This window comes from Neofelis nebulosa, chromosome 5 (assembly GCF_028018385.1).
Source record: "Neofelis nebulosa isolate mNeoNeb1 chromosome 5, mNeoNeb1.pri, whole genome shotgun sequence".
Taxonomy (NCBI): Eukaryota; Metazoa; Chordata; class Mammalia; order Carnivora; family Felidae; genus Neofelis; species Neofelis nebulosa.
In genome coordinates, this window is record NC_080786.1 from 9,282,047 (window position 1) to 9,298,111 (window position 16,065).

Consider the following 16,065-nt stretch of genomic DNA (forward strand, 5'->3'; position numbering starts at 1 on the left):
GAATTTAAGATACAAAACAGATGAACAGAAGGGAAGGGGAACAAAAATAATATAAAAACAGGGAGGGGGACAAAACACAAGAGACTCCTGAATATAGAGAACATACTGAGGGTTACTGGAGGGGTCATGGGTGTGAGGATGGGCTAAATGGGTAAGCGACATTAAGGAAGACACTCACTGGGATGAGCACTGGGAATTATGTGTAGAGGATGAATCACTGGATTCTATTCCTGAAATTATTGCACTATGTGCTACCTTGGATATAAATGAAAAAGTAAGTAAAAATAAATAAATAAAACAAGTTCCAAATTGAAACCATCAGAGAAAATCATACCTTGCTTGGCAGCCGAGCAGCAGCATCTCATGGTTATGAATCAAAATATATAAAAGAACGAGGAAGGCTTTTGCTCTAATCGAAGTTGATGGGCTGTCAAGTAAACGGATAATTGTAGAAACAAAATCCTGTGGAAGATATTAAAATATTTTGTGAGAAAACATGAAATAAATAGAGCAGTCAACTATCAGGGTCAAGAGTTTACGATAAACAAACAGATGGCAGAAAATAAAATAATTTCAACTATTGTTATTGCATTCTTAATTTGTGCGGGAGTGTAACCAAAATTTTAATATGTATTATCTCATTTAAACCTGGAAAGTAGCCATAACAAGGTGACAGTATTATTCTTAAAGAGAAAAATGAACCTTGAAAAGTTAACCAATTCACAAAGTTGGATTGAAATCAAGGCCAATAGGACAACAAAGCCCATCCATCTCTTTATCAGTCAACCGCCCAACAGTAAGGGTGGCAATAAGTAATGAGAACAACTGGAAGTCACAACTGCATGTACCCATGAACCTCTGCACAAACCTGCATGTACAGAAAGCACATCTCTAGTCTACGCATCTAGTCTACACACCTCAAGTCCTACAGACATAAAATACTCAATACGGGACACGGAAGAAAAACCTGTATTCCTATAACATTCTTTAACAAAAGGCATAATACAACACAGAGGAATAAATACTAACATTAGCATTATTTTCACTTTGTTTCAGGTGCCTGATGACAGGCAAAAAGGAAATGCAGGCACACACACAGAGTTAATGAATACAAGCAGGCAGGAATACAGAATTATTAGCGAGATGGCCACACAGAGCAAGAGTGAAAGTTCCCCACAGTCCTTAAGAGAGGTAAGCACCTAGCAGTAACACCAGTATGTCCAAGGTAAATGTAAGCAGCTCTTTTGCTATGCCACTGTCCTTTTACATTGGGTGCTACATTGCCAAACAAGAAGAATTTACAGCCAGGCATATGCTTTTATTTAAGGATGGAGATATACCTACGTATCTGTATCCATGCATGAATCTCGCCTAATTCCTGAACCAAATAATCAAGCTAAGTCATCACCTGGGTAAAATAAAACCATAAACACCAAGGAATCTTTGAGTCATCTGTTTCCACCCCCCACACAAACACATAATTCCAAAACCACTCAAAGATCCACTAGTCTTAGACTGAAAAACTGTTGCAATTACAGAAGACTTCAAAGACATGATAACTGACTGCAATTCAAGATCTGGCAATTTTGTTTCACATCAAAGAACACAACTGGGATGATCGTGACATCTGAAAAAGTTAAGTAGATGAGTTAATGTTAAATAAATGTTAACTTCTTTTTAAATTCATTGCCTGATTTTAGGGAATAGTCAGTAAACTGATTACAAGTAAAGGAGCATCAGGTCTACAACCTCTTCTCAAACTGGTCACACATGTACTTGCACGCACAAGGTAAAAGACAAAAAGAGGAAGTATAAAGCAAACATGGTAAAATGCTAACATTTTCTGAATGTGGATGAAGGGTATATTGCAATCCTTTGAACTCCACATCCAAAACTAAGCTCAGAACCTACCCTAAACATGATTCTCCCCCTCTGAGGATCATCAGCTCAAGACCATGCTTGAAAAACCTGAGCATCTTCCTTGACTCCTCATTTCTCCCATGTACAATTGATCCCCTGTTACTATGAGAATGATACCCCCATTGATGTTCCCTTATATTGCAATACACCATATTTTTCGATTACTAGAACATGTTTTATCTCACTCTGCTTTCTTCCATCTATCCTAGAAATCTTAGCCACAGTGATCTTCTCCCACAGCAAATATGAGTACATTATTCACCTATAAAATATTCTCCATAGTTCCTGCAACTCCTAAGATGAAGCCAAAATTCCTTATCATGGCATACAAGGCTCTTCATGATCTGGTTTTTTATTACCTTCCCCAAATCACTTAATATACCACCATTCCTCTATATAACCCCCAACACTCACCCTAGGGAAATAAACCAAGAAGAGAGTATACTGAACACAGGAAAGAGGCAAAGGGAATCCCCAGATGATTTCCAGGGTGATAGGTATAAATGGGCACAGAGAGCAGCCTACCCATATTGGAGTTGATCAGAAGACTCCAGGAGAGATCTCCTTAAGGAGAAAAAAATGGACAGAATACCCAATGTATGGGAATGCAATCTGAAATTTAAAAGTGATGTAATAACATTCTGCTGAATGTTGAGCTAACCAAAATTAACAGAATGAGTGCATGTATGTGGCAGGCAGGGCCGAATGTCAGACTTGAAAACAAACTCCAAATGAATACAATATTTAAAAAATAACAAAAAAGGATGAAAAGATCTAGAAGAGGCTACAGGAGATAAACACATTAGATGCGTGTATCTAACTACTTACACACACACACACTTACATACTTATACAAGCATTTATAGACATGAAAAAGGTCCAAACAGTTAATTATATGAGAAAACAAGTACAGACAATATACCTCAGGAACACAGAGGCAAAAATCCTCTACGAATATCAACAAGTTGAGTCCAACAATACATCAAAAGTATAAATTAAAAAATCACAAACAAGTCGAGGTTATCTTAGAAATGCAAGACTGGTTCAATATTTGAAAATCAATCAGTGTAGTTCATCAGACGAAATAAGAAAAACCACATGATCTTATCAGTGGATGATGAAAAAGCATTTGACAAAATTCAACATGCATTCATGACAAAAACTCACCCAACTAGAACAGAAGGGAACTTCCTCAATCTGTAAAAGGGAATCTAGAGAAAAAATATAACTAACATCAAAATTAAAGGGGAAACACTTGATGCTTCCCCACCAAGACTGGGAATTAAACAACCATGTGCATTCCCATCACTCAGTGTTTTACTGAAAGTCACTGCCAGTGTGATAAGGAAAGAAAAATAAATGTCATTCACACTGGAATCAAAGAAATATTCTCAGAGATTGTGATTAGCTATGTAGAAAATCCCAAAGAATCTATACAAAGGCTTCTACAACTAATAAGTTTAGCAAGATCTGGTGTATTTCTATACACCAATGATGAACAATTAAACAGCAAATTTTTAAAGTATCATTTTTCAATAACTAACGATAACAACAAAAAGAAATACAGGTATAGAACTAACAAGAAAGGTAGAGAATTTTTAAACTGCTAACTCTAAAAAATTAAGAAAGAAAAAATGTTAAATACATAAATAAGAGACATTCCATGTTCATCTATTCAAAAAAAAAAAAAAAAAAAAACTCCAAGTTAATATGCCAATTTTCCCCCAAAGGGACCCACAGATTTATTGCAATTCTAATCAAAATAATCCCAACAGGATTTTCTGTAGATATAGACAAGCTAATTGTAAAATTTATATGGAAAGGCAAAGGAACTCACAAGCAGAACAATTTGGGGAAAAAAATACATAATCACACAATGATTTTAAGACATTAAAAAAAAAAAACCCTACGGTAATCAAAACAATGTGGTATTGACAAAAATGACAGGTTACACAGACCAAAGAAACAGAAATAAAGTCAATGATCTTAAGACAAAAGTACAATTATTTCGTTTAATTCCCACAATTCCCTAAGGTAAATTATTACCTTTTATCAGACGAGAAAATGGTTAGAGGTGAAGAACAATGCACAAGGACTAGTTGTCGGACACTCGCAATACTGCCATTCTTTCTCCAAATATTTTCTCAATTGCTAACAAGTAGGAAATCTAATTAACCTGAGTTTCACTGAATTTCATGTTTACTTCCCTCCTGTCCAGGGCTTGTTGGGGAAATGTTAACACGCAACAAGAGTAGATAATTAATAATCTAAGATAACTAAGCCATAGCAATACTATTATAATTATACTGAAGCTTATTTACATATCCTTTGTTTTACATCAAGGTTGAGGTCTTCTGGAGGAAAAATGTGGTTTTAATTAAATGTAAAATGGGTAGTTAAACCTCTATATTATATTTAACTGACTGTTTTCTAACCTTAAAGCATTGATTTCTTGAACCCAGAAAAGGAAACTTACTAAGTAATTGCGTTAGAAACTTCTATAATTAATGTAATCAATCCTAACCAAAGAATGTCATAATGTTTTAAAAATTAGAAGCCTTTACCATTGAAAATATTTGTTATTACAGTTTTACACTCTATGGGGTGCCTGGGTGGCTCAGTCAGTTGGGCATCTGACTTCGGCTCAGGTCATGATCTCACGGTCCGTGAATGCGAGCCCCACATCAGACTCTGTGCTGACAGCTTGGAGCCTGGAGCCTGGAGCCTGCTTCGGATTCTGGGTCTCCCTCTCTCTCTGTCCCTCCCCTGCTCAAGCTCTGTCTCTCTCAAATATAAACATTAATAAGTTTTTTTTTTTCTTAATAAGTAAGGCACTTCATATTGGCTTCTGAATTTGCTGGGTCTTGCTTACAACAAAATGAATTACTCTGAGTTTATCCTGGATGAGTCTCAAAGCAAGAGAATGGACTTTATTATTGGTTTCAGTCCTAATTTTAGAGATCTGGAGATAGAAAAGTTCTTAATCTAGAGACATTTAAAATGACTTTGTGGTTTTCTTCAGAAAGGAAATAGGCTGGCCAACTGTAGGACTATCACAGCACCCTTTAAAATATCCTATTTTGTACAAAATGTTTACATTCCGTATCTTATCATGTACAAAATAACAGTGCCATTGACATCGATGGAACTTCAATGGAATGAATTACTAAGCCTTGTCAAAATAGGCATTTTCCATCTCCTTTAAAATGTTGCAAATTGTCCAACTGTAACTAAAAGAATGCAGTTTTTTGCCTTGTGTTACCTTCAGACTCACTACTGTCTAATAAAGCACAAATTTCATGGACCAAAAAAAAAAAACAAAGGTGAAAAGGGAATTTTGGATAAAGGACAGTCTTTTCAGGGGCACCTGGGTGGCTCAGTTGGTTAAGCCTCTGACTTCAGCTCAGGTCATGATCTCAGGGGCTCGTGCGTTCAAGCCCCGCGTCGGGCTCTGAGCTGACAGCTCAGAGCCTGGAGCCTGCTTCGGATTCTGTGTCTCCCTCTCTCTCTGCCCCTCCCCCTCATCCCCCCCCCCCCCCGCTCTGTCTCAAAAATAAATACGCATTTTTAAAAATATATTGTTTTCAAAGGACAGTTTTTTCAGTAAATAGTACTGGAACAACTGGATAGCTACATGCAAAAAAAAAAAAATTACTTCAATCCATTCCGTGCACCATATACAAAAATGACGATCATACAAAATAAGTCATACGCTGCATAAAAAGTGTAAAACTATGAAATTCTTAAAAGAAAACAAACCAGAAAATCTCCATGACCTTAGGCTAGGAAGAGTTTTCAGACATGACACCAAAAGCACAAACCATAAAAGAACTAACTGATAAACTGAATTTCATGAATATTAAAACCTCTCCTCTGTGGAAGACCCTGTAAGAAAAGACAAGCCAGATACTGGCATAAAATATTTGTAACCAGAATATATGAAGAACTCTCAAAACTCAGTATTAAGCAAAAACATTTTTAATGGGCAAAATATTTAAACAGACATTTCACCAAAGAACCTATGCAGATATTCAAATAAATACAAGAGGATGCTTAATGTCCGTTACAATAATGCAAATTAAGATCACAATGAGACACTCGGCAATTATTAGAATGACCAAATGAAAAATGACTAGGTTGTTGAGCAACTAGCTGATAGGCCTGCAAAACGGTACGGTCACCCTAGAAAATAGCTTGGCACTCGGGGCGCCTGGGTGGCTCAGTCGGTTGAGCGTCCGACTTCGGCTCAGGTCATGATCTCACAGCTCGTGAATTCGAGCCCCGCGTCGCGCTCTGGGCTGACAGCTCAGAGCCCGGAGCCTGCTTCGGATTCTGTGTCTCCCTGTCTCTGCCCCTAACCCACTCGCATTCTGTCTCTGTCTCTCTCAAAAATAAATAAACATTTAAAAAAAATTTTTTTTAAACAAAAAAGAAAATAGCTTGACACTTTGATAAAAAATTGTTAAACGCCCACCTACCATACATAATATAGCATTCCACTTCTAAGTATTACTCTAGTTGAATAAAAATACATGTTCACAGAAAAACCTACAAAGTTGACAAGAGTTTTCTTAATAGTCAAAAAATGGTAACAAGCCATCTGTCTCTGAATGGGTATGTGGATAAAGTGTGGTATATCTAGATAATGGAATATTACACAGCAATAAAAAAATAAACTATTGATATGCACAACATGGATGAATCTCAACTACATTTAAAAAAACAAGTCTCAAAGATTACATACAGTATAGTTCCATTTACATAACATTTTAGAACAAGTAAACCTCTGGAGCAGAGAAGACATCAGTAATTACCAGGGACTGGGATGGGAAGTGGTCTTCCTAAAAAGGGAGGAGCAAAGTGTCATCCTTTGGGATGCTGTAATCATTCTATGTCCTTCTTGTGGTAGTAACAACAGGGTCTAAGCATATGTTAATTCTCACAGAATTGTATTCCAAAAGGTGATTGACACTGTACATAAATGTTAGAAGTGATAAAAGTGATAAATATAACACAGAGAGAATATAATACAGATGTAGATACCTCTTGATATATATATACACATATATATACACACACACATACATACACACACTAGGCAAACTCAACAAGAATACAAAGCAGGAATTGTATTTGTGTACCTAATATACAAAGAGTTACATAATGATTCTTCCTCCTATACAAGGCAGAATTTAGGCCAAAAAGAAGTAAACAAGACAAGGAACATCTTTAATGCTAAAGGCCACCATTCAAAACAAACACTTAACAGTAATGAATACAGCAATGAATGCTATGCCTTAAATAAATAGCACTGGGGCACCTGGGTGGCTCAGTCACTTAAGCGTCCAACTTCGGCTCAGGTCATGGTTTCAAGGTTGGTGGGATCTAGCCCTGTGTCGGGCTCTGTGTTGACAGCTTGGAGCCTGGAGCCTTTTTTTGGATTCTCTCTCTCTCTGCCCTTGCCCTGTTCACACTCTCAAAAAAATAAAGATTAAAAAAAAATAGCATAGCAACCACTTCTATACAGTGGAAACTATAGAAGATGTAAGGAGCAATAGACTATCACACCACTCTCAGTCCAAGACTGTCAAGAGAACAAAAATAAGTAAGGATATAAAAGACTAAATAACATAAACAACAAATTAGATGTTATGGGTATATATCAAACTTTGTATTTAGATAACAGAAAATGTACCTTTTCTTAAACACACACAAAATGTTCCTTTAAAATGACCATATAAAAGGTCACAAAGAAATTCTTAATATAACCCATAAAATTAAAAATATTTTTTTTAGATTTCACCCATCCCCCCACTCACCTCCTCTCGGGCAACCACCAATTTGTTCTCTGCATTTAAAACTATCTTTTGTTTCAGGGTGCCTGGGTAGCTCAATCGGTTAAGTATTCAACTCTTCGTTTTGGCTCAGGTCATGATCTCAGTTGGTGAGTTCAAGCCCCACATCAGGCTCCGGTCTAACAGTGTGCAGCCTACTTGGGATTCTCTCTCCCCTTCTCTCTCTCTGCCCCTCCCCCACTCACTCTGTCTCTCTTAAAATGAATAAACTTTTAAAAAGTATCTTTTGTCTCGTTTCACTTGTTTTCTTAAATTCCACGAGTGAAATCATATGGTATTTGTCTTTCTCTGACTTATTTCGCTTAGCATTATACCTGCTAAAGCCCATCCACGTTGCTGCAAATGGCAAGATCTCATTCCTTTTAATGGCTAAGCAATCCTTGTGTGTGGGTGTGGGTGTGGGTGTGGGTGTGTGTGTGTGTGTGAGAGAGAGAGAGAGAGAGAGAGAGAGAGAGAGAGAGAGAGAGAGAGAGACACATCTTAATCCATTCATCTATCAATGGATGTTTGGGTTGCTTCCATATCTTGACTATAGTAAATAATGTTGCAATAAACAAAGATGCATTATCCTTTTGAATTATTCATATTCTTTGGGTAAATACCCAATTATGAAATTGCTAGATCATATGGTCATTCTATTTTTCAATTTTTTTGAGGAACCTCTAAAATGGTTTCCACAGTGGCTGCTCCAATTTTCATTCCCACCAACAGTGCACGAGGATTCCTTTTTTTTTTGTTGTTTTTCACAACCCCACCTCTTGTCTTTTTGATTCTAGTCATTGTGACAGGTGTGAGATATTTCACTGTGGTTTTCACCTCCATTTCCCTGATGTTGAGTGATGCTGCGCCATCGTATCATGGGTCAGTTAGCCATCTGTAGGTCTTCTCTGGAAAAGTGTCTTCTTAGGTCCTCTGTCCATTTTTTCATTTGGGTTATTTGGGGGTTTTCTGGTGTTGAGTTGTAGAAATTCTTTATATATTTTAGCTTTTAAGCCCTTATTGAATAGGCCATTTGCAAATATCTTCTCTCATTCAGTAGGCTGCCTTTTTGTTTTGTTGACGGTGTGCTTTGCTGCGCAAAAGCTTTTTATTTTGGTGTAGTCCCAATAATTTATTTTGATTTTGTTTCCCTTGCCTGAGGAGACATAAAAAACAATGTTTCTAGGGCCAACATCATAGAAATTACTGTCTATGTTTCCTTCTCGGAATTTTATGGTTTCAGGTCTCCCAGTTAGGTCCTTAATCCATTTTGAGTTTATTTTCATGTATGGTGTAAGGAAGTGGTCCAGATTAAACTTTTAAAATGGGGGTGGGAGGGGTGGGGGGTGTGCCTGGGTGGCTCAGTTAAGCATTCAACTCTTCTGATTTCAGCTCAGGTCATGATCTATGGCTCACAGGTTTGAGCCCTGCATCAGGCTCTGCACCGACACTGTGGAGGCTGGTTGGGATTCTCTTTCTGCCCTTCCCCTACTCTCTTTCAAAAAACAATAAATAAATAAATAATAAAAAGTGATCCAGTTTCCCAGCACTATTTGTTGAAGAGACTGTCTTTTCCCCATTGTATATTTTTTGCATCCTTTGTGGTAAATTAATTGACCATAAAAGCACAAGTTTATTTCTGGACTCTTCATTCTGTTCCATTGATCTGTGTGTCTATTTTCATGCCAGTACCATACTGTTTTGATTACTACAGCTTTATAGTATATTTTGAAGTCTGGGATTGTGATACCTCCAGCTTTGTTCTTCTTTTTCAAGATTGCTTTAGGCTTTTGGGGTCTTCTGTGGTTCTATATGAATTTTAGGATTGTTTGTTCTAGTTCTGTGAAAAATGTTGGTATTTTGATACATATTACATTAAATCTGTAGATTGCTTTGGGTAGCATGGACATTTTAACAATATTAATTCTTCTAATTCATGAGCATGAAATGTCTTTCCATTTCTTTGTGTTTTATAGTTTAGAGTATAAGTCCTTAGTTTATTCCTAGGTATTTTAATTTTGGTGCACCTGAAAATGAAATTTCCTTAATTTCTCTTTCTGGACTATGGACTATGTATTGATTTTGTATCCAATGACCTTTCTGAATTAATTTATCAGTGCCAGTAGTTTTTTAGTGGAGTCTTTAGGGTTTTCTATATATAGTATCATGTCACTGCAAATAGTGAAAGTTTTATTTCTTCCTTACTAATTTGGATGTCTTTTCTTTTACTTATCTGATTGCTGCGGCTAGGATTTCCAATTCTATGTTAAATAAAAGGAGAGAGAGGAACGGCCTCTTGTTCTTAACGTTAGCAGAAAAGCTCTCACCTTTTCACCATGGAGTATGATGCTAGAAATGGGTTTTTTTATATATGGCCTTTATTATGTTGAGCTATGTTCCCTCTAAACCTACTTTGTTGAGGATTTTTAATCATGAATGAATATTGTACTTTGCCTAATGTTTTTTCTGCATCTATTGAGATGATCATATGGTTTTATCCTTCCTCTTGCTGATGTGATGTATCATGTTGATTGATTTGTGAATAATAAACCACCCTTGCATCCCTGGAGTAAATCCCACTTGGTCGTGGTGAATAATTTTTTTTAGTGTATTGTTGGATTCAGTTTGCTAATATTTTGTTGAGGATTTTTACATCTATGTTCATCAGATACACTGGTCTGCAGTTCTTTTTGTAATGTCTTTATCTGGTTTGGGTATCAGGGTAATGTTGAAACTCACAGAATGAATTTGGCAGCTTTCCTTTCTCTTCTATTTTTGGGAATAGTTAGAGAAGTGAAATATTATTATTAGCACAATGAAATAAAACTAAAAATTAATAAAACACCAATCCCAAAGATCCTTGTATCTGGAAATTTTTAAAACACTATTTTAAAAAGCCCTGAAGGTAACAGAAAAATACAAGCCAAAATTGAAAAACTTAAAAGTACAGTAAAACCTTGGTTTGCAAGCATAATTCATTCTGGAAACATGCTTGTAATCCAAAGCAGTCGTATATCAAAGTGAATTTCAAGAACGATTGGCTCAGTTATGATCATGCATCATTCAGCATCACGTACTACTTGTACATCACTCATTTGTCAAGTTACAATTTGTTAGAAACATTTAGTCATTTTGTGGAACACTCACAGAACAAGTTACTCACAATCCAAGGCTTTCCTGTATAGTAAAAGCACTATTTATCAGAATCTATGGGATGCATTTAGAACAGTCAGAAGAAAATACAACCTGTAAAAAAACACTGTAAATGAAAGTAAAAGAAGAAAAAATATATGAACTAAATTCCCAACACAAAAAGCCAAAAGCTAAAAATGAGACAAATCAAAGAAAATCAATATGTAAGCAGAAGGTAATGAAATAGAAAATAGAAAAAATGGGTAAAGGATAAATAGGTCAAAATGCATGCTTTTTTGAAAAATATCAACAAAATAGATAAAGCACTAAATCAATCAAGAGAAAGGGAGGGGCGTCTGGGTGGCTCAGTTGGTTGAGCATCTGACTTCAGCTCAGGTCATGATCTCACAGTTTGTGGGTTTGAGCCCCACATCAGGCTCTGTGCTGACAGCTCGGAGCCTGGAGGCTGCTTCGGATTCTGTGTCTCCCTCGCTCTCTACCCCTCCCCCACTCATGCTCTGTCTCTGTCTCTAAAAAACGAATAAACTTTAAAAAAAATTTTTTTTAAAAGGGGGAGACAGCAAAGATATACAAAAAACAAAAAAAACAAAAAAAAAAAGGAAGTCAAAAAAATTCCCCTTGCCTGGCTTCAATATAATGGCCTGAAAGTCAGCTGTGTTATGCGTAGAAGCCATGCGTATTTCACTGTTGTAAAATGTTCTAGGTGAAAACAGAAAACTCTACAAGTCCACTCTTGAACATCTGGGTCGCTTGGAGTTTGGGACTGTTATTAGGAAAGTCACTATGGACATTCTCCCACATGTCTTCTTGTGAACAAATAACATATGTATCCACTTGTTTTGAGTATGTACCCGAGAGCAGAATTGCTAGGTCAAGGAGTAGTCCTCTCTTTGGCTTCAACAGAGCTTGTCAAATGATTTTCCAAAGTGGTTGTACCAATTTATTCTCTACTAATATATGAGAGTTGCATTGGCTCCACATTCTTGCCAACACTTGTTGTTATTCATTTTTCATTTTATTTAAATTTCTAACTATGAGTTTCGAGCAAATAAAATGAACACAAACGACAGTCACTTTAGAAGGAGAACCTTTGTGACAAGTCTAGTATTACTTTAAAGCTATCCAAAGTTTTATAAACAAGGTAACGCATTCCTTATATTTTTTTTTTTTCTGAGAGAGAGAGAGCGAGCGAGCTAGTGGGGCAGAGGGAGAGATGGGGGGGAGGGGGAGAGACAGAGACAGAGAGACAGAGAATATCTTTAGCAGGCTCCACACTCAGCATGGAGCCCAATGCAGGGTTCACTCCCATGACCCTGGGATCATAATCTGAGCTGAAATCAAGAGCCAGATGCTCAACCTACTTAGCCACCCAGGCACCCCAACACACCCCTTATTCTAACTTACAAAGAACATAATTCATGGCAATTAACAAAGTAAATCTATATGTAAACAGATTTACCTCCCTGACAAATACAACATAAGACTTTAGCATAAGAAATCAAGAAAATGAAAATGTGTATTAACTCCAAGAAAACAATCTTACAAGTGAATACTCTTCATAAGGGTTTATGTACATTAAAATGCATTTTATTAAATTTTAAGCATTTAAATTTCTCAAATATTCACAAATGTAGCGTTTATGAACTCAACTCCAAAAGCATTATGCCAAAAACAGAATTGGTGCTCTTTCTTTTCCAAGTGGCTAGGTAAAAGTTAAAAACTCCACAGTTTTCACTATACGAGGTCAGGAAAAAATCAACCCCTGTAATCAAGAACAAAAACACAAACCAGTTAAGAGAAAACTTGACAGAGGTGGAGGACTTAAAAGCACAGCTCTTGGCTGAGTGATAAGACAACCCCTGAAAACCGGGAGTGGCAGCTTCAAGTGCTGGGAAAGCACCTGGGATCTGAAGCCAAGCAAACCTGACTACAAATGCCACGTTCCTTGCCAAAATCTCCTCACCAGGATTCCGTTTCCTCAACTTTAAAATGAAACGGAGACGATGATGGTCACCACCTTTTAATAAGCTTGATACGGTGACTGAAGGCTGAAAAATACTACAATAACTAAAAATACTAAACACCGTATTTTAACGTTTATTTATTTTTGACAGAGAGAGACACAGCATGAACGGGGGAGGGGCAGAGACAGAGGGAGACACAGAATTGGAAGCAAGCTCCAGGCTCTGAGCAGTCAGCCCAGAGCCCGACGCGGGGTTTGAACTCTCGGACTTCGAGATCGTGACCTGAGCTGAAGTCGGACGCTTAACCGACTGAGCCACCCAGGCGTCCCTACACCGTATTTTATATACAATTATTAAAACATCATAACAGTTCTGCAAGAACTAAATTTTTGACATTTGTATGGAAAACATGAACAACAGAAAGAGGAAAACAATCAGAAGCATATTTAAGACTTCAGCAAATAAAGAACAGACTGTTCATTTACTGGGATCCTTACTTTTCTACTCACACCAGAAAGACTACAAATATGCCATTAAGAATTTAAATTTAAATAAGGGGGAAACAGCCGTATGATACTATACATCTGCCAACATAAATACATAATCTTGGAAAAAGTATTCGAAATGTGTATAAATCACTTTTACCAATAGGAAGTTTAGGAACACTCCAGTTAAAAAACACATGACCTAGCAAACAACGGATGAAAGAATTTTAAACTGCCTAACAAGCAAATAAATCCTCTGCCCTCACTAGTAGGCAAAGAAATGCAAATTTCAGGATAAGATTTCATTTCATTGCAAAGCAGACCAGCAAAGATGAAAACGGATGACAGCCAATGTTGGCACGGTCATGGGTAAATGGATAAATCTTAAATACAGCTCATATGAAAATAAGTGTTCAACCTTTCCTCCAACTGGGAGGAAAGTGACTTATTTCTTAAAGGCCTTAAAAATGTTATTTTCTCCTGACTCAGCTGTTACAGCTCAAGGAACATATCCTAACAAAGTGGTGAACCAAAGGGACTTGAAGTACAAGAATCCTCATGGTGGTACCGTTCACGTACCAGAAACAACAACAGGCAGCCGGCCATCTTAACATCCCCAAAGAGGGGATCTGTGAAGTAAATCATAACCGTAGCACAGACTGCGTCTACCCCACATCCAGTTTCGACGTGTTCTTCCGTGGCAAACTCTGGGACGATGCACTCGGGGGGTGGAGGTGGTAAACGTGAACTACAGGACCTGCGGAGTCAGGTCAGAAAAGGCCACGTAGTCCCTGACTTGTTCTCTGAGGGCACTCTTGGAACCTGACCACCCTGCCGTGAGAAAGCCCAAGTAACCTTCAGAGGCCCACGTGCAAAGCAAACGAGGCTCCCAGCCCACACTCCCAGTTGGGTGCCCGCCGAAGGGCAAGCACCAACTTGCCGGTCCTATGAGCGAACCACGGAGAAAATTCATGCCCCATCCCACTCCATCCTCCCAGCGAACACGGCCTCTGCCCCAATTACAGCTTGGGGAGCGAAATAAAACACTGCTCTTATGCAAGCCACTATGTTTTGAAGGAGTCTGCTACATAGGAAAAATGAATGAAATACACAGCTTAAGTATATAATGAAAGATGAAAACTTTCCAGGCATTAAAAAAAAAAATTTCATACAGCAATGCATGTAATTTTAAAACATAGAAATGCCCACAAGTAAGTGATGAGGTCTACTGTATTTCTCCCTGATGTAGTGGATGCAGCCATCACTAACTATCTGGCAAAACTAAAATAATTTATGATTTTGATTGGGGGGAAAAAAACCTAGACAAACTGTAACACACACCAAAAATAAATTATGTACTAGATTTGTAACGCAGGAACCCTGAGTCCCTTGAAAAGATGGAGTATATTACAGATGACAGTCTTGATGTAGGCTTAAATGTATCCTGTGCCCTGAATAATTTCTCATGACCAAATGAGAAGAAATGGTCTCATGACTAAATGGTCACTTCTGAAGAAATGGCCAGTCTGACTGACTGACTCCCGACAACTAACTGCCCAGGACTCCGTAATTAATTGTAAGCAACATGCACCACATGTCTAGAACAGTATTAGTCTCACAACACTTAGAGGGTGAAGGCTACAGGTGCAGGCCAAGACTCAGTGCCAAGGCTGAATAATCAAAACTACCTGTAGAGAACCGAAACTGACCTCGGGTCCCTTCAGTTTGCAGCCCACTATGTACTCAGCTTTGAAGGAAATTCACCTTGCCATTCAGCTCAACACACCGAAATGTTCCATGTGGAGGGGGAAACAAAAAACCAAAAACCAGACGCCACGTAGGTCTATAAGCAAACCACAGCATGACCAGTTTACATCCAACAATCCACCGGTACTCAGCAGTGATTTCGGAGAGCACACGTCTACCTAACAAAGGTGCCAGGAGGAAATATCCAGGATGCCAGGAATTGGTATATGAAGCATCCATAACAAACAAAGTAATACCTTCGTCAAAATTCAGCAGAAGGATAAAATATCCCTCTGACACATGTCACAAAGACAAAACTAGGAGATGAATAAAAATAATGACAAGGCCGAGAACTTCAACGTTATCGTCTGCAAATCTCAAGAGGGAAAACTGACCTGCTTCCATCACCGGTCACAGATAAAAATCGAAGAGGACAGCCCAGCCGTCAACTGATAATAGCCTCAAGGGAAAAAATGTGGATAACTACATGGACATAATTTTTTCCTGCTTAATACTGATGGAAATAAAACAGGTACTGATTAAATCTACAATTGTTTTTGGGTTACGCTTTCCTTAAAGAAGTTTAGCCAAGTATCTGACTAAAATATCTCAAAGAATACATTTACTAATAGAGATGGACTAAAAATATCACAATAGCAACTCAAGGTCTGATGAATATGCATAAATTACCACATTTTAAATGTTTAATTAGCGACCATTGAGTCAGTATGCCTAGTGACTCTGAGAAGAAAAAGAAAACCTGAGTAAACTTGGCATTCAAATGTTTCTAAATTTTACATGCACAAAATTTCTCAGTGCTCTTTCTCAGTACTTCCAAATAACAGAGGTCTACGGCTTCTGGTTCATTATTAATCGCTACTGTGCTACTTGGTCAAAACTCAAAACCTGAAGCAGCAGCTTCAGTCAAACTAGACTGCTAAATAAAAATGGACAGCAGCTATT

General features: G+C 37.6%; 1 protein-coding gene across 6 annotated transcripts in view; it reads right to left on the minus strand.

The window, feature by feature from the left end:
* Nucleotides 1–303: 303 nt before the first annotated feature.
* ULK4 (unc-51 like kinase 4) overlaps nucleotides 304–16,065 on the minus strand; it is a 153,035-nt gene continuing 137,273 nt past the window's right edge. For all 6 annotated transcript variants that reach the window (XM_058729532.1, XM_058729529.1, XM_058729530.1 and 3 more), the window contains one exon: nucleotides 304–462. In XM_058729532.1, coding sequence (XP_058585515.1) covers nucleotides 319–462 — 144 coding nt within the window. In that variant the 3' untranslated portion in view covers nucleotides 304–318. The remainder of the gene's footprint in view (nucleotides 463–16,065) is intronic.